Raw genomic sequence first — 25,300 nt, 5'->3', positions numbered from 1 at the left:
CAGAGCTCCTGATGCTTGTCAGAAGCAAGCACAGAGACTGCGCTTCCCTTAACACAGCCCCACCAAAGTGGGAAGCAAAAGGCAGAGATATTACCTGCCCAGCCATCCTAAAAGATCGCAGAATGCACTGGCTGCCCAGCAGAAGCAGCTGAAAAAAGGTCTGACCTGCTTCAACCGTCCAGTTCAGGCCACGCAGCAAACGTGTGGTGTACAGTTCTGCTTCCAGCTTTGCAGCTAAATGCACAATATGGGTGAAAAAAAAAAGGCCTGATTGTCTGCATTGTACGCAGTCACCTACACAGAAACGTAGCGCGTGTTTCAAAGGGCACAGATAAAGACAGCCACTACATGGATTTGGTAAGAGAAAGAGTTATTTACAATATACTTAATAATTAAAGTCTGCTATTTACCAGTCTTAACAGGTTATTGGAGAGAACTTATTTATCAGTGCATGAATTACGCTTATGTTCAACTAAGCAAAAGCAAAAGTAACGTAACAAACCCCAGTCCATTCACTTCTAAATTAAAAGGCGGTGAGAGGTAAGCATTCCCTTAATGCCATTTTACAGCCCAGTGGCCACATTCTGTATGTGGCTGTTCCAAAGACCCCGTGAACAGCGAATCCAGACGAGTTCAGATGCGCAGGGAGTTAAATCACAGGTAACACAAACAGATAGGGGAAATCAGCCTAAGCAATACATACATGTGCTGTTGATGATATACACTGTACTCCCGGATCCACTGCAAGGGTATTTAGGGTCATGTACATGTCTGTAAGCAAAGTGCCTCTGTTTAAGTTTTGTTTTGTTTACTCGAAGAAAATGCAAGTGATAAGCTCAGCTTCATTTTTCTGAAAATGCTGCTTCTCACCCATCTTTGATTTTAGTAATTTTATAACATAACTCTTAAAGCTACATGTTTTCTAGTAAGAAATCTCTCTGTGCATTTGTGTTCTTCAAAACAAAATAAAAAAAAACTTTTTTTGGTGAAGATATACTTGTGAAGATTAAATTAGTGTCTTGTTTTTAGGTATTGAAAGATCTCCAGAAAGTAATCAAAGTTCAATTTGGTGACAGTTTCTTTTCATTTGGTTTCAAATTCATTTTATCAGCCTTAAAACTGTCTGGTCTAGCTAAATGAAATCCACTCTGTCAGAGGTACCTTTGAATTGAACAACCACACTGTTTCAATCTATGTCTGTCATTTTATTTTTTGTTGTGATACATTTCTGAAAAATTGAACTCAAATTGTTAAAAGCAATACCATCTTCTGTCCAATTTTATTCTAAAATTATTTTTAAACACATTCTTCACGCTGTTGGGCATATTAAGCATAACATCAGCTGCAAAGAAAAAAGTATTCAGTGCACTGCTATTTCAGCACTGATAATTACAAAGTATTTATCACCTCCGACTTCTTTTATAAGTGTTCAGCACACACAAGGCCTTTGAAATTTTTTGGCTTATCTAGAACCCCAGTAGTCCTAAAACAACATGGGCCCATTTGCCAGCATTCCTAGCCCCAGTATTTTCAGGTGTCCCAGACTATTTGCTTCTACCAATATCCTAATCTCACCTCAGTACTGGGAAAAACGGTCACTTTTTTGGCCTCCACAGAATATCCTCTGCTGAAAACACTTCAGCCAACAACTTTGTCACCTCTGTTCATGGTATCAACTTTTGAATGTCCCAGGAAGAGAAGATCCGGTAGAAAACAATGTTTGTCATACCTGATAAACTGAGAATCTCACTACAGTAAGGATAGGAAGATACCATCCAGGTCGTACTCCTGGTGAACTGTCACCTTCCGGTCAGAAAAACATAGAACTGTTCTGGGTGAGGATTATGACCCCTTTGACCCCAAATTCTGCCCCTCATATTGGCAGTAGATTACGTTCTTTATGGAGACCACGCAAGCGTGGACACTTACTGTGGTCCCTTACTACCCCCCAAATAAACTTGCTTACTTTAAAATGGGAATGAGATTTTTAATCAGCCCCCAAAAGCATGACACCCATCTGAAAATCTAAATGGAAGATTTGCAATGCATTTAAAGCTTTAATGCATTTATTTGTTTAGCTGGGTGTATTGGGCTATATCAACTTCTGGATTGTGCCCTACAAGAAAGCCATGAAAGTGTGTAGGGTAAGATATTAAAACTCAAGAAACCCAGTGATGGCTTTACTGGGCTACTTCCAAAAACTTATCAAGTGGTTCAGCAGATGTAATTACTGCTTAGCCCTGCCAAAGCTTTGAAATGTGCCCATTAATTCAGCAATTCCCAATCTGTCCATCAGTCAGTCATACTTAAAAAATATGTCTGTCACAACTTAGGTGAAGTAATCTGTTGATAATTATACAATAAGAAGGCATCTGAAATCTGAATATAATTTCTAAACTTTTTGAAAAGTCCTAATGACAGCAAAATCAAAGTTTATTTCACAGCAACAGGATCCTGAAGATAACGGGGAATATGTCAGAATATTTGATGCCAATTTAATTAAGATCAATTAATTCCAGGAAGGTACTTTTTTAGAAGATAAAAGCAGAGACATAATATTTATTTAGGAACCTAACCATCCCTCCAAAACCATCAATTCCTTCCCTTTAAAACGAACAGAGAAAAAGAAATAAGAAGGTGGCAACTGTAATGTGTTTTAAAGTTCCCGAATTATGATCGATGATTCTAGTGCTAAAGCACAATACCAGAAAAGCCTCCTTACTGTCAGTTGCCTTGGCAAGTAAGACTGTGCTACAACGGGCCTTTCCAGCCCAAACTAAATCTCACAACTAAAATCAGGTGCTCGGTGTCAAAGACTCATAATGGTATAAAACCTGTTCTCTCCCTCGAACAACAGACTGGGTCATTCATCCCTTCAGATTACATACACAAAAATGCTGATGGCTACTAAAATATGGCAGGGTGTTTTCTCCTACTTTCTAAGACCAGTGTAGAGTAACTATTGGCTGCAGCAAGGAAATCTTGTCAGCAAAAGAGTCTTCTGTAGGCAATTGCTAAAATATGGATGGCCTTTTCCTCAAGTAACAATATTTAAAAATGGGGAAAATGTTGCAAAACAAATAAAGAGATGCAGGAAAAGGAAAGAAAATGCAATATGATGTAAGGGACTACTTTGATAAAAACACAAACTGCTCAAAGTGGCAGTATCTTCATTTAAACTCAAAATACCAAACATAGCTCAATGGGTCAGCTGATTCAACTTCCACCACCAAAGCACCCCATTAAAGTTAGATTTAGCAAGACGAAACATCATAGTTATAGAAAGTTAGATACAAACTATTATAATAATTTTCATTAAAATACAATTATATTCGAAAGTACCTCTCAAAGTTAGCTACCTTCTAGAATGTACCCATTCTCCTCTTTTCTTTTGCTGATTTAGTCATGCATAAATATTAATCAAAACAAGTTGCTTCTTGGTTAGGAAGAAATGTGGCACGCTGGAGAAAAGCTCCGATAATTAATAAATGAAGTCTTTGCTTCTTTGGTACCTGATAGTTAACCACGTGATAATGAAGGGGGGAGGGGCAGGGAAAAGCTTGTAATCTTCATATCAATAGTTAGATATTTATGGCTTCCTAAGTGGAAATTAGTCATATTTCAGGAGGGAGGGGCAATATAACTAAAGGAATAATGGCTCCCAGAATGGTTGCATACAGCTACAGCCCATCTAGCCTAATGCCTTGTCCCCAACAAGGGCTAAAAGCAATACTTACTAAAGAGTTTAAACACAGAGAAAACCTATAGTGAGAATTTCCCAGAACACTCTCCAACAATTTATGTGTTAGGAACTTCCTGAAACAGAGGTATTTTCCTTGAATTTAATAACCTTTAATAGATTTTTCTTCCATTAAATTAAATGGATGTCAATTTTTTGCATCTACAATATCCTGTAGCAAAGAGTTCCACAGCTTGCCTACGCACTGTATGAAAAGCCACCTCATGTAATTTGCAGGTAGGTTGTTGGGGGGTTAACTTGGCATTTGCTACCTTCCTCTGATGTCTTCTAGTTCTTGTAGCGGATGAAATAATAAGTAATATATCCCTATTCGGTTTCTTCTATCAATGTGTAGTCCTGGAATTAGGGAATTAGAGTTAAAACCTAAACTTCCTTTTGGATCTAGGTCAACGTCAAAAGCACATGCAAGCCCTTTCCTGAGAGATAATAAATGACCTCTATTCTCTGTCACTCGAGGTACTGCTGTGGGAACCTCAGCAAGTTTGAGCTAGTGGGCAGACAATGTACCTTTGCATTCCTACGGGGAAGTTGGGTCAGGGAGACCCCTACCCCTGACAGCTTACAGAACATGCTTTTGACAGAAGAGGGCTTACAAAAATCTGCACAGATCATTATTTCAACAAACATGTTGGTGAACTCAAAAGAGAGGACAACCTTTAAATGTTCAATACTATTTTGAAATGTAACCACAGGGTTATGGTTCATTCTTGCTTAACTGATCTTCTCCCTTCTGCACTCCAAGTGGTTATTGCTCACCTTTTTAGTAATAAGCGTGTGACTTTATCGCTATTTATTTTTCTGTACAAAGATAACAATAGTGTACTAGAACATGAGTTCTCTTCTGGTTTAGGACCATCACCAAAAAAATTAACTGTTTTCTACTGCAGGACCAAAGTCTGTCTTCAGAAACATGTGCACTTCACCGATAGAAGTAAGGTCAAAATCTTGGTCTGTCATGTCTTTATTACTGTTGATGATGCATAAGCCATAAATAAAACAGCTTAACTTTCAGATCTTGAACGCAGTTTGTAGGGCTGGCTGCCAGAAAGGATAAAACATACCTCCTTCTAAACTCAACAACTGCAGCCAGCGAGCAAGGAACTAGGATTCATATTCTAGTGATGATAATCATTGACACCTGCTCACCACAAAACAAGTGTTTTTTGCTTTTGGTAGGTTTTTTTTTTTAATTCCTTAATATTTTCCCGTATTAAACAACTTACTGAAACAACCACCAAGATACACGTACTGTAGATTTTTACTGTGACTGTAACTAGCCAGATAGTTTAGTTTGATTTTGAGAGGCTTTGAGAATGTCTTGACAACCATAGCAGATAGGTAACGCTACGGTACAAAATCAGATCATTCAAGTTTCAACAATTTATCATTTACTATTTCTTTGAAATAATTATTATGAACAGTTCAAGCTACAGATTGTAATCTTCTGAGTTAATTTGTAGTGACACAAATGAATTATGTATTTATAATCTTTTCAAAAATTCCTAACACTAGAAGAACTCTGTATAATATAAAGTATGGCTTGAAAGAATTAAATACAGTCTGTGGCACTTCATACATACACATTTAGACAATCTTCCAAACCCCTGCCAACTTGAAGCATCTACGCAGAACTCAGTGACATTGGAGATTTTACTAGAGAATGAGAGGTTGCAAAAGGGATGCCTGACATCCTTTTATATTGCAGCTGAATGACTGCAGAAGCTCTCCAACGAGATTTACTGTCATAAGCCCCAGTTTCCATGAAGGATCAGTATGTGCAGACACTTGCACAGCTCCAACAAGTTGGGTCAGTATGGGGAACATTGGCAAAGTATATACGAATTCTGAAGATGCACCATTTTTTATATCTGGCATTTGATTCCTTGCACTAAGTTATTACTGACTTCCAAAAAATTTAGAATGCTGCCAAAACTAGGAGAGCCTGTGAGTAAACCTCATTCACATAAAAGGTCAGCAGTGAAATCTACTGTGTTTCATTTAATGCCAGTCTAAAAATAACATGCAAAAAAATCTTGAACTATCTTAGCAGCCAGCTTGGTACTTCCTTTAAAAATCACTTTCATTTTTGCTCATAGTAATAGCTGAAGATATACCTGCCACAGCACCTGCACATCCTACACATTCAATCAATCTTTGATTTTCAGAATATTTTTCTCATTCAGCAAACCTATCCATTAGGTGATCTCATCTAATCTCTAGTGCAATTCTCCTCAATGACTATTAGTGGGAGCTTTGCACTAGCTTCTCTAAGGAGCAGGATCAACCCCCTAAAAGATGGCCAGTGCCAAAGAAACTATTCAAGAAAATATATCCTAAATTTGTTAGTGTAAAGGATATTCTATGTCTTCAAATTAATATTTCTGAGGTATACAAACCCATAAATAACAACTATCATCAGAACAAACATTATTAAAATGTTGATACTAATACGAGATAAAGTGAAAATATTTCTTAAGAAAAAGTGAGAGGCTTCAGCAACAAAATACAACAGCACAGTGCCAAGCTGAACTTAACTAAGCTTGAGGTTTTGGACAGGATTCGTTTCTGCTTGTGGTATAAGTATGCACCACCTTGATTATCATTTAAAAAAATATTGACAGCTTGCCTTCTCATACCAATGCCTAGTAACAAATTCCAAATGTTTTGTCACATTTCTTGTGAGCAATGCCATCTGCCAGAGGTGGCATTTCATGGCTGTTTACCCTGACTCCCTCCAAGAATTCATCTGCCACTATCTAATGCTGCCTGAATAAAGGGGATTAAGACTCTGATGCAACAGAGACTATTGATAATTTGGTATAATTGGGAAGAAATGAAGATAAATGAGGTTGAGGATGGAGAGGCAATTAGTTGAGCTGCCTGTACAGCTGTGTTCTCGGCCTAGCTCCCCTGGCCTTTTCTTTGGTGAGGTATGTGCAAATTAAACATAATGACAAATACACTCTTCCCAAAGCTCTTTAGTTTGGGAAGCTTGAAGATATGATTTTCACTTCTGAGATTCTAGGCAGTATTCAGTTAAAAAAAAAAAAGAAAAGAAAAGAAAAAGAGTCATACTCACTGTTGAGCAATTAAAGAGCAATGCGCTCTGTACCAGCGCACCTATGGCACAGTATCTCTTGTTTCAAAACACAGCTCTTCATTTGGCAGTGCTATATAGCACTGGTGCTGGTTTTGACCTAAAGGGTGGACGCTTCTGCCTCCCTCAGTGCCAGAGAGAGCCTCGATTGTTCCACAGCTCCGGACATCTTTGATACCGATATTTGGTGCCTCATTCTGTAAATATCCTCTATCCATGTAGTTGGTCAGACAACAACCCCAGAGTACGATCCCCTGAAATATGGATTCTTTAAAGTCTAGCCCCACATTCTGCAGCTGGACCTCCATTTTTTAATTGTGCTAGCTTTTAAAAATACTGGTCAAAAAACCTTAAGTGAAATGTCACGTTTTTGTGACAAAATGTCACGTTTAAGTGAAATACACGTTTTACTCTACAAAAGATCTTAGAAGTGATAGAGTTTTAGTTATAAACATAATACAAAGATAGCTACCCAGATATGAGCCTTATTTCTAAGCTATGTTATTCAGGTGAGGCCAAGTAATCAAGCTTGAATACCTTGAAAAGTATTTAAATCCAAAAGGAACACAGTCAGACTACAAACCTCCAAATTAGAAGGCAGGAAAGTGCAGTCTGATTTGTAGCTCTTCTTTCAAATATATTGAGATACATACATACACATACATATAAAAATGTACACATGTATCATTTAATGTAAATGTACAAAAAATACATTTGCCACAAGAAATGCCACTGTATGTTTCACATAAGATTCTAACATAGTTTTTCATAAATGTCAAATAACGTGAGATCCCTTTTAGAAAAAACCCCAATATTTACAGAAGCAGCTTTGGCTTACAGACATGTTTGCCTAACTACCCACCACATGTGAATTTTCTGCTTTCATATACAGGTGATTCTATCTGAATTAGGTCTTAAATGAAAGACTTCATAAAATTGCACTTTTTCCTGCATCCATATTGTCTTCAGCTATTTTAAAAAATTATTTTACGGATTACTTGAAAAATGCTCCTTAGAGCGTTATATTCTCAAAACTGAAAACACTTGAAATTATCCCTTTTCAAACTCATGGAACTTCTGCAAAGTACTGTGTCTCCTCCTGATTTTCTGCACGTGCAAAACTCTTCTCAATCTCAACACTGCACTCTTCCCTGCTACCTACAGGTCAACCAAAATTTCAGTTTAGCTTTATCTAATGTACTTTTTCATTTTGGATTAGATTCCTACAAAAGACTAAAAATAGTTCACTTTTTATGAGGCAAACATGCCAGGAGAAAAGAAAATTATGAATAGCTTATACTTAAGTTTAAATCTACCTTGTTTTGTCTTACTGAAGCTGAAAATTTGGCTGAGGTAACCATTCCTTTACATAACTAAAGTTTTTAACATATAGTTCAGAATAGTGATTTCTTTATTAGCCTGCAATATTCAAATTGCATATATTACACCTCTGGTCTTTTACCGAAACCCTCTTCTCATTAACACTGTAAACAAGCAAAATTCTTTGCTGCCCATCTTCTGGCTTGACACTTCATCAAAGCATTCCAAGTTAATCTTTAATCTTGTGGGTGGCCGTGTACAGTGCACACAGTAAATAAGTCACATTGAGCAGAGCTTTGGCTTTCCGCTGGGAACAAACGCCCGTGTCCTGGCTGGAGAGATGGCAGCGGCTCCCTCCAGCTCTGCCCTGCTTTCTCACACCTGCACCGCAGCTGTACACACTTACCGACACTCATGCTGGCAGCCTCCATCTCCTGGGATCCCACAGGGTTGAGTGCTCTCAAACAAAGCCAAAATACAGGTCTCTGTGGGTGCTCCTGACGCGTGTCAGCATTGCTGTAGTCAACAATCCCCAATCCAGCACTTGCCTTTTGTTTTGCATTTGAGAAAACCGTTGCAAGACTTGCCTGATCTCTTTACACCTCAGCGTGCCCCTTGTCCTTCACCCACAGCGATGGCACCAGCTGCCGCGTGAAGCACGGCTGCTGGCTGAGGGCCACGCGCTCTGGCCGGCAGGAGGGAGAAGGTCGGGGCGATTTTCAGAAAGGGCAGAGACCGCAATGCCGTGGGGAGACCAAAATCCGGGAAGCGCCCCACTTAAGCACAGGCAAAAGCAGAAGACAGATCAAAACTGTTCCCTAACTTCAATAGCATACTGGACATGGAAAGGATGGACATTTCAAGAATACTTCCATAACCTAAAAGGTAGTAAAAGGCAGTTTCTGACTGAGCAAGCTAGGAAACGAAGGAAAGGCAGGTGATAAAACAGAAATAAACATATGAAAAATTTTACACTGGCATGAATAGGACAAAGACAGCTGAAAATTAAATATTGTTTCCCATGTTTGTCTTGCTTTGTTTTACCACTTCCACATTAAAACATTTGTATAAGTCCCTCTTCTTTTTCCTCCATTTCATATAGCCCTTCCTCAGAGGTGGGTGCTAATTCTCTTTACATCAAAATCCCATCCCCAAATCATAAAATGTGACACACTCGTGGTGACTGCAAGGGATTAAGTGAAGCCGTTCCTGAGAAAATACATGGTGGTTTTATAGAACCCCTTCTTGCTGTTTTTCAAATGCCTCTGTGGTTACAGCTGTGTTACCAGGCTAAACATGAGTTCTGCTCTACCTCTTCTCAATTCTAAAACTCAGACACATCCAATTTGAGTATAAAAGTAAGTATACCATAAACAACAGCTTTTTGACTGCTAGTTTTTTTCTTTATTTATTTGTACCCTGCTTTTAAATGATTGCTCATTTTCCTATTTTATAATGGTACCTACAGCAGTATTGTATAAGCTAAAACAACAACACTATTACAAAGGTAACTGTGATTTCTCAAAAGTGAACCTGGAAAGCAAAAAGAAGTAACTGAAGAAGTATTTCTGCAATTAGTATCTTACGCAGCTTAGTAAAATGTTATCACAAATACTCATCTGCCGCACTTCAGGTAAGCTTTTTTAAAGTGGTGTTGGAATGGTATATATCTGAAAAATGAAACATAGAAAATAGCTGGTAATGCTGTTAAAGGACCATCTACAAACTACAGAAAGTTCCTAATGGAAAAAAAGTTTTTCTGAATAAACGCCACCCCAATCTATAAAGTTGACTTGAAAAGATGTAATTTGTGGCATACTACGGTATTTGCATAAAAGAGCTAACACACAGCTATAACTGATGATCGAGGATAATAGCTACGGATTTCCACAGATTTTCAGAGCTCCCTGCTATATGCCGAGAACAACAATATCAAAAGGTTCCTCTCTCCAGCACTGCTGGTGTCAAGGTTAATGAGCTAAAACTTGTTAAATTGATATTACCAAACTAATGACTTTTTTATAGTATACTGCACAGATTTTTAACAGACAGGCTAATGTGGAATATTGCTAGTCTTAATTGAATTAGAAGTTATTGCGTGTATACAATTAAGATAACTAAAAATGGAGGAGCTGTGAGGCAATTGGCTATCTAGACCATGCTATTGTCACAAACCTCATGTACCGCCACACGTACACTTCAAATTTCAAATTCAGCCCCTGAATTCAGACCACATTCAACTGCAAACGTACATAGGATAGGAAATACTAGCATCTGCAAAGATAGCCTATTGGCTATCAGTAACCCTTAAAAAATCATTCATCTTGATCCTCCTAAGTTCCCTCCTTTACCGATTCACACACTGAATCAGAAAAAACCACGTAAAACTACAGAGCCTCAGCTCTCGGTGACTGCGCAGAAGATAGGCTCAACAGCAGGATGAAGGGAAATTGCCTTATTCCCCAACTGCTGCGACTCAGAGCCGCTCGACAGCTACACCAACCGCAGGAGAGGAAAGCAACGCACGCTTTCTGCCGAGGTATCTTTTTCCATCAGCACCCTCCCCTGCGGGGCAGCGGGAATGTACGGCTTTTTACCAGTTGCAAAAACTTCTGCTGCATGCTGGAGGAGCTCCTGTCTACAGGGGAATTTTCTAAATTACACGGGTTGTAAGTGGGCGGATATTGAAAATACAAATTTTCTTGAAAATTAAAGAAATCAGCCTCAATGAAAATTCCAGGACAACTCTGTAAGAAGTAGGTTACAACAGAAATAGATCTGCAATTTCAAACTTTAAAATTTGAAATTATTTAAATAATATGAACATTATTTTAAAATGTTTTTACATCAACCACACCACACGTTAAGACAGAGGGGAAATAAATGCCTGGAGTCTACATCCAAAATAGATGAACAAACAGCAGAAAAAAAAAAAAAGAAGGATATTTAATGAATCATATTAAAAGGAAGGAGCTTATGAAAAATAAATGGCATTTGTAGATGATTAAATTTTGAAGGTGAGCTGTTGTGTAACTGCACCAACCATTTATTTCAGTGCCATAACTGCATCTAATAAATAAAATACTTTTTTTTAATCCAAACTGAAGATTCACTGCTATCTGACAACTTGCATTTTCCATTTATGTAGTACTGGGGCAGGGTTTGGGCTGTAATTATTCAAGGCATTTTCAAAGAAAGAAGAGCTGTTCGTTAGTTAGAAAATGAGTATCGGTCGCTAGCAATAGGACAATGCAAATATTTCTTCTACAAACAGAATTGCAGAGTTTAAATTCAGAGAAGCTCATTAGAGACTATCCTCCTAAATAGAAGATACCTACAAGTTTCATGCAAATGCCCTTCTCTTTAGATAATGTTTTTCTATTAAAGTTCAACCTCTCACTAACACAGAACTGTTATTTAACATACAGTGTATACCCAGATACATTTGGTATTTATAAAAAATGGAATTAAAATTCTTCCTCATGCTAGCTATTCTAGTGTTTTCTAAAGGACTTCTCTTCCTGGATCTAGCATTTGCAGAGAAAGGGAATAAAGTTGGATTCAACTTCCAAAAAATACCTACTTTGTCAAAATCAAGAAAAACACAAGAGGTGCTGCAAATGAGGGTGTATATTCTCAAGGATGAAATGTCAAAATCCCCCTTATATCAAATTCTTAGAGACAGTCAATCAGAAAACAAATCCACAGGAACCATCGGAATCTGCAAGACACTGCTTCCTACTACCTTTCCAATTTCCACCTGCAATATGAGAAAAGAAATCACAGTTTAACTAATATTATATGCCTTATAGGAAAAGGGGAAAATGCAGCCTCTCATGTCCCATGATATCAGTAATTGAACATACAGCTCTTATACAGGTATGCTGGAAGCTTCACTAGTCCCAAAGTTTCACTTGTCTCCATCCTTACAGTAGCCTCAGCATGTTCTTAAAAAAGAAGAATCTATTCTCATTTTTATATTGTACAAATGTAGAACAGACACAACCCCCCCAATTTTCTAGATTTTAAATATCAACGCATGTCTGATCTTAAAGGCAAGCTCAACATTTATGTCTTGTCTTGGTGATAAAGTTCATGAATATATAATGAGAGAGGAACAACTCTGCTACTGATTAAATGTCAAAAAAGGTTTTATTGTCAAATATACTGTAAATACAGAAGATATACAACAAAGAGCATTAATTGCAGATGGCTCTGTACAGCTTAAAAAATGCACATGATCTAAACAGGAAATGTTGATTTTCAGTTTCAACTATCAATTTTAATTTACCTTCATAATGTACCTCCAGTCAACCTGCGAAGATAGAATGACCTATAAAATGGCCAAACTCAACTGAATGAAATGCTTCACATTCAAGGGCAGATGTTAGCATGTTAGTCTATATCATAAGCATACATAGCAGAATTAACCAATCTATCCAAAACTCTGGATCTTTATTAGAATTTATCTAAATCTTTGTGAACATTTAAGAGAGATATAATGTGAAAATTTGGTCAGGACAGATGAAAGGCTGGAATACCCATCCTCACAAATTTGAATGGGGTTTGACTGTCTGTGTAGCTCTTCTGAAAAAAAAAAAAAGATTTTAAAAAAAAAAAGATCTAGAGGCTATAGTAGACTGCAGGTGAACACAGATCAGCAGTATCCTGCTTCCAGGGAATGTCAGGAGAATAAGAGTTTCACACGTTTATACAAGATAGCTGTATGTACGACTGGCAGAAACTCTTTCTCCCTATCCTGTTCTACACTGCTGCACTGAGCTCTGGCACGGCCTTGACCGAAGCACTGCGCTGGGTTTGGGAACCAGCAGGGTATGAATCACCGGGAGAGAGGCCAGAGGAGGGCAGTGAGAACTGACCAGGGACCTAGAAAATCATTGGCATGAGGCACGTTCAAAAGAGCAGGCTTGTTTAATGTAGGGAAGGGAAGACAGATAGGAGACTCACTAATAGTCTTCACTAGATAAAAGACATGTTCAGTAATAAAAGGGAATAATCTGTTCTCCATACCCACAGTGTACAGAACAAGAGGCAGAAAGGAAAGACTGTAACAAGGAAGGCTTAGGTTAAACATTAGGAAAAATGGCCATGATTAGTAAGCCTATAAAATTTCTAAAATTAAGCTGGACAACTATCAGTCAGACATGACGCTGGCAGAATTCTTGCTTCACTGAGTGTGGATAAGAAAACAAGTCCAGAAGTCCTATGATCCTGAACACTGCAAACTGCAGTACAAAGACCAGATCCAGAGGCAGTGCCAAACTGCAGGGCGAAACAGCCCGTCCTGAACTCACCCTGCCACCGCTAACTACATCCACCACCTGAACTAGACCGGTACGCTGCAACACTACATGCCACATTGCAGGTACGGCCTGGAGTGTTATCCACAACATAGGATCATTATCCTACATTATGGTCTCTTCTTCAGCTACAGAATGGTTCAGGTAAAGCCTTACCTACTCTTCTCTTCAAGAAAACATCACAGTTTGAGAAGATACTGCTATTCTAAAACTATTAGGTGCATGCTTACTGTGCCTCCCAAGATGAAACATGTATCCGGAAAAACTAATACACAAACTGGCCATCCTAAGAGATAACATAATATTGGTTACATTTCCACCATCATATACACATTAAGATGGCATCTGAAACATGTACTAAAAGTCCATGCATTTTCCCTTTAGATTATGGACAAATTAGAAGCTTCAATTATATGGTGCCAACAAGATTTTCTTCTCCATGACTAAATGGACCAGGTTTTAATATTCTTCAGTGATCTTATTAATTTAAATTAAGCTGCTAAGAAATTAAGAATAAGGATTTCATTTGAGAAAAAGATGTTGCAGCCATGGAAATTAAAGATTTCTAACACACTCTGGCGATAAAGGTACATTTACTCTTGGTCCGAGACAACATTGCTCGTCTTTCATAATTGTAACTAGAACGATCTGATAAACTGCTGCTCTTGTATACAGTTAGGGGTTGGGGTTTTTTTAAAAGGAGCTAAAAACATAGACTACCCACCTGTATCTATTTTTAATTTGGTAATGACTGTACTTGCTAAAATTCTACCAAAATGTCACTCACAGCTTTGGATTCCAGCTTTTTTTAAACAGAATATGGAGCAGAAAGCATAACCTATTATGCAAAACTGTCAGATGCTTACTTTTAAAATCACAGAAATAAATGCATAACCCTGATTTTCCTATGGAGGAAAACTTTATTAAAGGAAAACAAAACTTGAATATAACTATTCAAGATAGCCAAGGTATTCTATAAAAAGTAGTAAGGTTCTTTCTGATAGGCGTATGTCCTGTGTATCCATATAGTCCCTACTCCAGAGCTAAGGGATGCCTCTTACTTTGCGGTTGCAAGTAAAGGCAGAATTACTTGAGACCACTGTGACTTCTGTCTCATCAAATTCACAAATCAGCTAGACATTTAAACAGCGCCAACTGTTGCAAGTAAAACTGCTATTGAATCTCAGCTGCAAAAATGTCAGTTTGGGGCACTCTGCAAAAATCTAGTACTGAATCCTTAACTAAAAAAACCACATTATTAAAATTGTTTTTTTGGATTAATGCTACTCTTTTGAGTGAGAAAATATTCCAGATGATCACACCACAAACATTTCTTACCTCAAACATAAATCAACTGTATGTTAGGGGACCTTTTTAAAAAATCTGATTAAAATTGTAATTCATGAGACTCCTGCTGTTGGCAGCTGTACCACTATCAATGACATCCTTTGGGGGACTCTCAGCATGTGGCCCGCATCAAAGGTAATATGCCAGTTTTCATCCTAACTTATATATGCCTTAACAAGAACAAGAATGTTCCAGAGTTTAAAATGTAATTAAAACCTTAAAGTACTTTATATTGTTAAAATATCATTAATGTGAGATTGAAGTTGACTCACTAGTATTAACAAAGGCAACCATCACTAATACTCGCTTTTCCTAACATACTGGAATGCTTTACGTACTGGATCCCTTACATCCTTACATACTGAAATGGGAAATTAAGACACATTGGTTAAGCATGCTAACACACCGTAGTGTTTAAACAAATATGTTACTTTGTGCAAAATGACAGGCAGACAAGATCTTGCTGAAACAGAGTACATGGAAGGACCTCAAAAAAAAAAAAAAAGGTGTATTTGACATATGGTACTTCACTATTCTTGTTCTTTGGTAGCACTGTGGAAAATCTGCAAATCACCACGTTGAAACAAGCATACTTCTCAGCATTTTTGGCATCCCTAATTGCCAGAGTTCACCTGATCACCAGTTGATAGTTCCTGCTCCCACGACCACTTTTGTTTTTACCCAACAATGGTTTAACATAAAATACAAAATGCATTTCAGAGAGGTAGATCTGGACCACACTTTTTTTCCTTCCCTTTCCCACTAAGCATCAAGACCAGCAAGGGAGAGATGCCTGGAGATGCCTTCTCACCCTACATCGGCCTGCAGAGAGAGCAGCTCTGCTTCCCAAAGGGCAGGACAGCACTCTTCACACCATGTCCTTCAGCAGTCGCGGAAGCCTACTAAAATGTCTAAACTGGAATGATTTTTCCTTTTAAAGTGCAGTGCGTCTACTCTGTATTGGTCTTAATAAAAATTTATACTGAACGTCCTAAATTTGGCATGTTTCTGCTAAGTGTCACTCCCTACAATGCTACGGCAGTTCCTGTGCCTTGCAGAGAAACATGAGACCGCGTCTTAATGAGGGACACTTTTGAGCAACCTGCTTTCCTTCGGCAGGTTGATATTGACCACGAGTATCTGCTACTACTAACAAATGTGAAAAATATAACCAAGGAAAAAATGTAGCCTTGGCTCTACAGTGGCCAAAATGATTTATGACATCAAGACCTAGTGAAGAAGACTAATTCTCTGAAGGGTCTGTGAGAGCTCAGCCTGCACTCACATGTTCTGTGCCCACTCCTAATTACTTCATGTACAACTGTAAAAGTGTTTTAACAGACAAAATTGATTATTTTGAATAATCCTTCTGCAATATGAGATGCATTTTGATTGTATGCACCCTGTCATTAATTTAAGTTCCCTACCTTTTGGTGCATTAATTCAAAGATTATATCAGTGACAAAGCAACAATTTTATACGAAGACTGTTTACTAAAATTAAAAATAAAGTTAAAAGGTTAATGTACTCTTGTGATACACTTAAAGTAATGCTAAAATGTTATCATTTGAGTTTTTACTAGACATTATTTTTCTACTCTTTAAAATCAATCTCTTTGTTCCAGGAACACATTTCCTGTCAATAAAATGAAAAATGATATAGATTTAGGAGGATAGTGGTCTCAGCGTAGCATCTCTCATATTATTATTCCAGTATCATCTGTTACAAAGTAAGACCAATTCCCACATCTAATTACAAACAGGATTTCAGAGTCATTAAACAAAATACATTTCCATTAGTGCTGCTGTAAGAAGATAGGGGAAAAAATGAAGATTAGTTCATGCTGCACCTCTGTTTTTCAAGCTTTGAAGATTTAGACCTCTGCACTCTGAGACTATAAATTTGTAAAGGATCTGAAAGGTGACAGACATGTGAAAGCTCTCAATTCTATGCAGTTTAGCCATACCATTTGCATTTTGTCATTAGTTTGTCTTTTGCTGCACTTAGTTCTGATAGTAGATATGGCAAGAATCTAGAGAGGTTGTTTACGATTATTTTGTGTGCACTGAGGTATTTTATTTGGTATTAGGAAGGTGGTTTTTTAATAGATATGAATCTTGATCTTCTATATTAAATTTGTTTCAGCAAAAGTCAGAAATCATTGTAAGGAATTCTGTCTTGATGAAAAAAAAAATTTACTTTATGCTCTGGAAAAAAGGAACAGCAGTTCTTTGACTTCAAATAAGGTAACAGCCAAAATATACTGAGGAAGCAGATTGTGTGATATGTTTAACTGTTGAAATACAAACTTACAAGCATATATATTCTCCATTCATAAACATTTAGCACCATCTAATTGTCATGAATCCATTTAAAATATACCCTTGAGAATTACCCACTCAAAAAGCATTCACACAAACCAGAGTTTAGACGTTTAATAAGAACTTTTCTAAAAAGACGTCTATATAATACCTAAATTCGCTTGATCTTTAAAATAGCTTATATTATCTTACGATGTTATATAAACATCAATTTAATTTCATCATGTGTAAGATAAGCATCAAAAATCTGAAACAGAAATTACTCTCAAAGAAAAAGATGCCTCAGAGTTACAGAGAAAAGCACAAAGAATTTCATTTTCAGAAGTTGTCTGAAGTTATTTCCTCTATTAGTTTTAAAACTACAGCCAGAGCTACTTCATAGTTCTCAGTTGGGTGTCAGTCAATCCAAATATGTAAATACTAGCTGATGAATCCACATTTATGTGTGAATCATATACAGTTACTATAAAGTATTTACATTCATATTTAAATGAATAAGAATACTTTTTAAAAAGACAGTTAAGTACTTACATGCATTCAATAGGTAACTGCTCAAGAATCTGTCTAAAATGGGACCTTAAAATAGACTGCAGATAAGAAACAAATTCACTTTGGCACTCCACTGAAACTGTGGTTCACTAAAGCATCCTAAAATTCTTGGTATTAAATCCTACCTGGTGGTGGGGTAACACCACAGAAACTATCCACTGATACTCACTCTCCAAAAAACCCCTGATTTTCCAAAGAAACAGATATATGTGCATCTTGTTTCCAAGCTTCACACACAGAGACCGGGTTGAGATAATTGAGAGGGCCCATGAAAGACATCACCATGAGGAAGAAACAGAAGAGAATACAGCAGAATACAAACAAGGTACAACCGAACCAAACAAACAGCTTATCACTTCCTGGCTAATGTTTGAGGAACTGTATCTTAAAAAAAGAAAACAACACATCAGCCTTTTCCTCCAGAATTATCAGTCGCTGGCTCCAGGAAGGCCCCACTTCCATTATCTGCAGGGAATTCATTACTCTGTATCATTCAGCAACCACGGACATTTTCTGACAAGCAGCAATGGGTAAAACTTTTTAAAGCATCAGTGTTACGTGAACGTTTTAGTTCCTTCACTCCATTTTCACTGAAAAAGAAAGCTTACAATTTCTTAGATAGCCCTTGCAAATGGGTTCAAGAAACTTCCAAGAAACCACACCTCCAAACCTATGTATGGAAGCACATCCTGAAAGCCACTGAGTTTCATCACCACGTGAATCTTCTTCAAGTATTACAGCCTTGGGATAAACGCTCTTACGCGGAGCTTGTCCTCACAGCCAGTCACCTATGGGGCCATACATGCCCTCGTTACCTAGAGGGACCCACATTCACACGTCAGACTTCAGCATGCTGCTCCCTCGCCTGTGCGCCGTGATTTAGCCCTGAAGAACCAATGTCTTGTCCAGGGGCTTCAGAAGGTTTTGGTTTTTTTTTTTCAGACGCACACTGTAACATGTAGTATTACAGTCCTATCGCAGCGTCCAGCCTCCCCCAGGAAACACATCCCAGACTGATGGGCTGAACAGGAGCTGTGAAGTTCTCTGAACTCATTTCTGATCTCCAGGAGATCTTTTAAGCTGTGTCTCTGCATGACGCTGACCATTCACTGCCTATCTCGCAGCCTGGTCCCATCGGCTGTGTACTACATGCCATGCCACGAGCCATACTCACAGCACACCACCATCTGCATGCTTGACGAAAAAAGACACATCAAAAACGTCATCCTCTTTCCTATCTATCCCGATGTGCAATCCATTTGTGTTCGATGGCCGTGGACTAGCAGCTCACCTCACCAATCAGCAAACAGGGAGATCCACTTAGCCACTACGTGCTACTCTTAACTTCCAGCGTGAAAAGCAAGTATCTTCCCACTCGCCAAGACCAACACAGGTACATGTCTAAAGAAGTAGCACAGATGTCTCAATTTTTAGGATGAAATGTTTTACTGTATCTGCTAGGGCTGGAGTCAAACAAGCCTAGTTTTTGGATGAGATGGCACAGAAAAAAAACCCGTATTAAGTTCTCTCTTATTTCCAGACTGTATATATTCCTCCGGGCAAAAGGACAATTAAAGAAAATTAAATGTATGCTTCACTAGCTTTTCAACTGATTCTAAAAATATTAATAGTAGTTTTGACTGGTTATATTTTTAAAATGGTATTAATGTTTTGTGTTCTTTAAATAAAATTATCATCTTTGAAACAATAACTCTCTGCTCATGGAGCACAAAAATACTTGCTTTAACAACAGGAAAAATGACTTCATGAAGTCTGCACGGCACTCAAGGACTAAAAAAATCTGTTCTCTGGTCTTGTCATTTCTACTCTTACAATAAAATAACAGCCTCGGCATCCTGCTTTTTAGAATAAAAGACCTACCTCTTTTGACTTTTCAAGCACTTGAAAATTTTAAAAGAGAAAAACTAAAAAATGCTGACCGTGTAATAGCTGGGTATTCATGGTGGGTGGAGAACATGAAAGGTTACAATATGGATCTGTGCCTACGCGTTTCTTTTCAACTTGAGCAGCATCCTCCTGCTTCTGCTAACTCGGCAATCATACAGCTGACAGATTTCTGGGTTTTCTAAATAATGCATGGGATTTTCTTTTAACATGTCAGTGCAAAAGTATCAATTCTGCCCCTGTGTCGTTTGTGATGCTGATTTTCCTTGACAGCATTCCATTAAACCAATGAGTTTTTTCCCTCCTGATGGTTCCTTAAATATTCCTCCGAGTGATGTATTTGTGGTTTTTTAAACAGATTGTGAAGGATGTTTGCATTTATGAGAAAACTGCATGGCAGGTACTGAAGGGAAAAAAGGATAAAAAGATAAGCCTTTTTTTTTCCCCCCTAAGAAGAGCTTTTTCTCTGATCCTCATATGCCAAAAGCTAGGGTGTTTTTCCTTTCTTTCCTGTGTAACTTAGCTCCTTGTCTGGAAATTAAGCAACAAGACTCTACATACAGAATAACATTTTGACTTCCTAAGGAAATACCACTGAAACACTTAGTACTGTTTGATATCTCTCTTGGGAAAGCAAAACACATTTATTAAATCATGCATGCTAACTCCAAAAGCCAACAGAAGGAAATAACTGCTTTATTCTTTGCACTGAGGTTTTGTACAAACAGGTACTATCATGGATTGCTAAGCACTGATCCTTCTTTGCTGAGGCAGCTGCGTAACACAGCATCCTTAAAGGATGTTCAGGTAATATCAGCAATACTATATTTTGCAATCTATCCTTCACGTTCCAGTTCTATCACTACTTGTACAAATTACCTGCTGCCATGCTGTTAAAAAAAAAGCTCTGATTTCAAATAAGTTTCAAATTTCCCTAGGCAATTATATGCTAATTTCCAGAATACACATCACCTAATATTAGTATTGCATGATGATGAAACAGATGATCTTTACAAACACTTTTGTGCAACCAGAGAGGTTTGGTTTTGTTTATCTTATTTCTACAGAGCAGCAAAATTGATTACGTGGTTGGGCTTTGAGAGATCTGCACACACATCCAGCATACATGGCTTCAGCTGCCAGCTTCAAACTCTTGATCTGACTCGTTTTCCAAAGTGGAATATGAAAGGCCACATCACTCCTGGCACGTATTATCAGTCATGCTTTACAGCATGACTTGCCTTAGAGATGGCAACCCTCTGGGCTCAAGGCAGTCCTCAGATGTGTGCACCGAGTGCCATCAACAAATCACCGCATCTCCAAGGACTCACGTGGAGTAGCCAAAAAGGAGGAATAGGATTATGAAAGACTTATGGCCACTGGGGATTTGAGATTTCAGAGGGATGTAATTCCTCCCACTTCCAGACACCTACATCCCCAACTATGTGGTTCTCTAAATTCAACCTTCTTTCCCAGATCCTACAAGATGGAGACAGACACTAAGCCACAAGGAACAGCTAGCACAGATCGGCTGGACTGTGGGGCCAGACAACCTGTAGTGCCAGATTAAATATGAGATTTTTCAACTGCCTGAGAAGTTTGCTTCAACACTTCATATGATGAGTAGGAAGGTGCAAAAAAGTCTCTTTCTCTTCTGCAGAGAGAGTGGAAGGAGGACATTAATGTTCAAATGTATAACAACATTCTTCACAGCACTGTGAACTAATGCATTACTTCAATTAAAAAATACATGCAATTTTTTTTTTTTTTGGTACATTTTTTTTTCACAGTTTCAGTATTGTCTCTTGCAGCATTTCTTTTTTTTAAGTTATTTAGAATATTCCAGTACTAAATGCCACCACTACTGAGATTATTGTAATATCACAAAAAGGAGGTAGATAGGGCCTGATGGCAAAAGCACACCAGCTGGACTAGAAGCAGAAAAAGGAGTGGCACATTTACTCCCCACTTCCTTAGAGACACTTGTAAGATTCAATTCCACACCTGTAATTTCCTAGAGGACAATATAATGTCTGAGGAATTACAGTCAGTGATCTTGAGAGTTAGAGTTCAGATTTTAAATTGATAGCATGATTTCTGGCTTCAGGTACAGAAATTCTTGAAAAATTTCCATCATCATAGGTGCATATACACAGAGAAAGAAACTACAGAAGTGACGTTCTAGGCATTACTGAAGAAGCAAATCCAAAATTATTTCATGCTGACTTCAACAGATACAGATGGGGATTGAAATGAATATGACAAGACATCCTCACCACTTTTTTATTATACTAAAGGCCTGTACATAATGACACACTTCCAAAAAATCTGGCAACAAACATTCAGGGCTTAATACTGGTCAATTATTTTTTTAATTCAAAACAAACAACAGCAAAAGAGACTATTCCACTCATCTATTGGACTACAGAATGAGGAGGAAGGCACACATCCCGGTGTGAAATATTTAGTGGCGTTGTATTTTATGCTCGCCAAAGGAAGTCAATGTCTCAGACTGAGGTAAAAAGCCAACAATCTCTATAGCTGGTTTTTTAAGTAAAACTGCAACTCTTCAAGTCTTTGTTACAGTAAAAAGAAAAAAAAAATCAAAGGAAGCAAAAGGTCCTCTGCTCTGTATAACTATATTTCTGATTTGACAGCTACAATTATAATCATTCAGACATCTATTTCCCACAAAGTCTCCACAGCCATAACCTTTAGTGATTAATTATAAAGTTCCAGGAGCAATAGTACACAGACTAATTTCCTAGAACAATAAAAGACAGAATTTCTCATTTGGAGCTAAATGAAACACGAGCAGGTTGTTATTCATGCTGAAATCTAGATGCAGAGTCATGTTGCAGCCATTACAGAAGCTATTAAACACAACCTCAAATCAAAGAAACTGTAGGTCTCTCTCCTAAAATAAAATGTTTTTCTCACTTATGAGGCTTCTGACTCCTTTGCTCTGTTTCTTTTTACCTCTTCTTAGTAAAAAAAAATTTCAAAATTCAATTTTCTTTCTCATTTCACATCCCCATTTTGTTTTTAATAGTCATTTAAACTGTAAGAGTCTAGAGCAAAACAAACATTTGGTATAGGTTTCATGCACACAAAATTATCATGGTGTTCTCTCCACAGTGTATCAAAGTTACAAAATGCATATAAATTTCTAAACAAAATGCCCGCTCTCTTCACGCCCTACCTCAGTCTCCAGTGAGTTTTCCATAGTGAATATTTGATAATTCCTCAGTAATTTTGTATAGTGAAATGTATATTTAAGTTTTACGTTCCTTTCATTTTGGTTTTCCTTTTTGACACATCCTGCTGTACCTGTTTAATGTAAACCTTTAAAAAATGATCCTCCAATAAAGAGAGAAGCCATGCATTACAGAAATGATCTTAATGCTGCCATTGCAGATACTAAAAAGAGGGGAAATTGTGATTTTTAATAGGATTAGTAGCCGTTCTTTTTTTAAGGACTTATTTCTCTGTCTGCAAGCAACATTGGCACTTGATCCAGCAAATTTGCTCTTGGCAATTTTACTGAATTAGGCAATGAAAAAGGGAAAGAACTGAGAAAAGATCTTTACATAACTGACACCATATCCTTATCCTTGGGCCCCACTGTAACTTCAGCTAAAGTCAGTGGGAATTTTTCCAAATATTTAAATTGGTATTGAGTCAGTTGTAGAACTCATTGAATTGCTAAACCACAGAGAACTTTCATTTAATATGCATACTCTTGACGTATTGTCGAAAGGCTGGTATGATAGTCCCCCATAAAACTTGTCAACGAGGTACCTGAAATAATAATATTAATGTACTGTAGATTCTCCCCATATGAAGTATACACATTTTGCCATATCAGCTAACACACGAAACCATGAACATTCAAATTAGCAAGCTTTTGTACAGCAACTTTAAAAACCCTAATATTAACCCTACATCTTTTCTGCATGAAGCTTCCTTGCTTTTCTGTAGGAATCCTATCTTCAGTTATATTTCTTAGCATTCAGTGAAACTTCATAATTTATTTTGAACTATATGGAGACTATAAGAGTTACACAAGCTAAATATGCTTTTTCAGTGCTTTTTTTCTGAATTCAATATGCACTAATTGATTAGGGTCTGAGAGGTGAATAAGAAATACATATCCTACATAATAGAAAGCTGGGGAAGGGTTTAATGCATGAATTAGAAGCCAGATTTCTTCAATACAGATGAGTACACAAAATTAGCAAAAGGCAATACCACTTTTGGAAAGACTGCTTTGTGCATAATTTGTCATGAATTCAAAGTTACTCCTTTAGAAAATGAGTCTAAGACCTCCCAGCTGCTGCTTTATTGGTCTAATAAATTACCATTTTGATGGTACAATGCATATACACTATACACCATCCAAGCAAGCAAACTGTTAGAGCAGCTTCGTCTTTAGAGACGCATGTGTGACTTCAGAGACGTGTGAATGCCGATGGGAGATCTGAATGCAATGAGGAATCAGACAATGCCTCTGTTCTTGAATTGATAATGAAAACAAAGGACGCATAAGTTTCCAAAATGGTAAGAGCGTATTGTAGGATTGTGTCAAAAAAAGTGAGTCCAAGTAAACCTGCCCTTACTGTAATAGGTATCTAGCAGCTTTCTGAGACAAAATGGATCGAGCTTATTCCAGGTTCTCTACACCATCCAAGTAAAAATCTCTCCTATTCACCTGAAAAGAACATGAAAATAAACAAAGAAGATACCCTCTTCAAAGGACCCATTTCTGACTTAAACTTTGAACCCTGTTCTTGTGGAGCTGGGACCTGGGGAGCTTAGTTCAAGTTTATACTAATGCTTCTAGTAGTATAGACTGAGCATGTGTTCAGTGTCAGTGCCTTCTACCCAAGGGTACTCCAGCCAGGTAGGCCACAACAAACGTTTATCATGACCCTCCTTCATAGCTGTGGGTTGCAAATACCCATTCAAGGAAAGACCAAAATGCAGAAAAGCCAGAAAGTTAGTGATTTAGCATTCCCTACTTTACCTTTCTCCAGTGAACTGTGGAACTCATTATGAGTTTGGAAACTTTCCTGACGTTTTGGAAACTTTCCACCATTTACAGGAAAACTCTAGACTCACTGTATTATTGCCAATAGAGGAGTACTTTGTTACTACAAATATATTTAGGGAACAGTTTAAAATGTCTGTATTCTAACATAATGAAAACAATCCTTCACCAATATTTTTCAAAAAATTAATGAAGATGGCTGTTAGTAGGAAAACTGGAGGAATGGGTGCAGTAATTTGGATTTGACACTGGCAGAGCAACGCTTACAAAATAAAAGAGCACAAGAATTTGAAACAAATCTTTGATTCTGTTTCCCATTCGCAAAGCCAGGTGTTAAGAGCCCCTACAGCTCACATGCACAGCATTACTTACCTGCATTAGAATTGAGCTCTTCGTTTTCTGATTCTGTTCCGTTTTGACTTCCACTTCCATGAAGGCTATTCATTGCCATAAGTTTCATTTTCTGTAACTTCATAGCCTCTGCCATGGCAGCCGCTGTCAGACCTGGAAAAATATAAATAAAAAAATGCAATATCATACCATACAATGCAGCACTGAAAAATATGAAGAACAAAACAATTCCTTTCAGTGAGAATAAGTCACATAAATTCAATACTTAGTCCAGTTATG

The 25,300-nt window shown here is 37.6% G+C and overlaps 1 protein-coding gene across 3 annotated transcripts in view; it reads right to left on the bottom strand.

Annotated features, from left to right (window-relative positions):
* Positions 1-25,300, bottom strand: part of DACH2 (dachshund family transcription factor 2) — a 315,536-nt gene that overhangs the window by 75,978 nt on the left and 214,258 nt on the right. For all 3 annotated transcript variants that reach the window (XM_072876845.1, XM_072876846.1, XM_072876847.1), the window contains one exon: positions 25,043-25,174. In XM_072876845.1, coding sequence (XP_072732946.1) covers positions 25,043-25,174 — 132 coding nt within the window. The remainder of the gene's footprint in view (positions 1-25,042; positions 25,175-25,300) is intronic.

Source organism: Ciconia boyciana, chromosome 12 (genome assembly GCF_034638445.1).
Source record: "Ciconia boyciana chromosome 12, ASM3463844v1, whole genome shotgun sequence".
Classification (NCBI taxonomy): domain Eukaryota; kingdom Metazoa; phylum Chordata; class Aves; order Ciconiiformes; family Ciconiidae; genus Ciconia; species Ciconia boyciana.
This window is presented reverse-complemented; position numbering and strand designations above follow the sequence as displayed.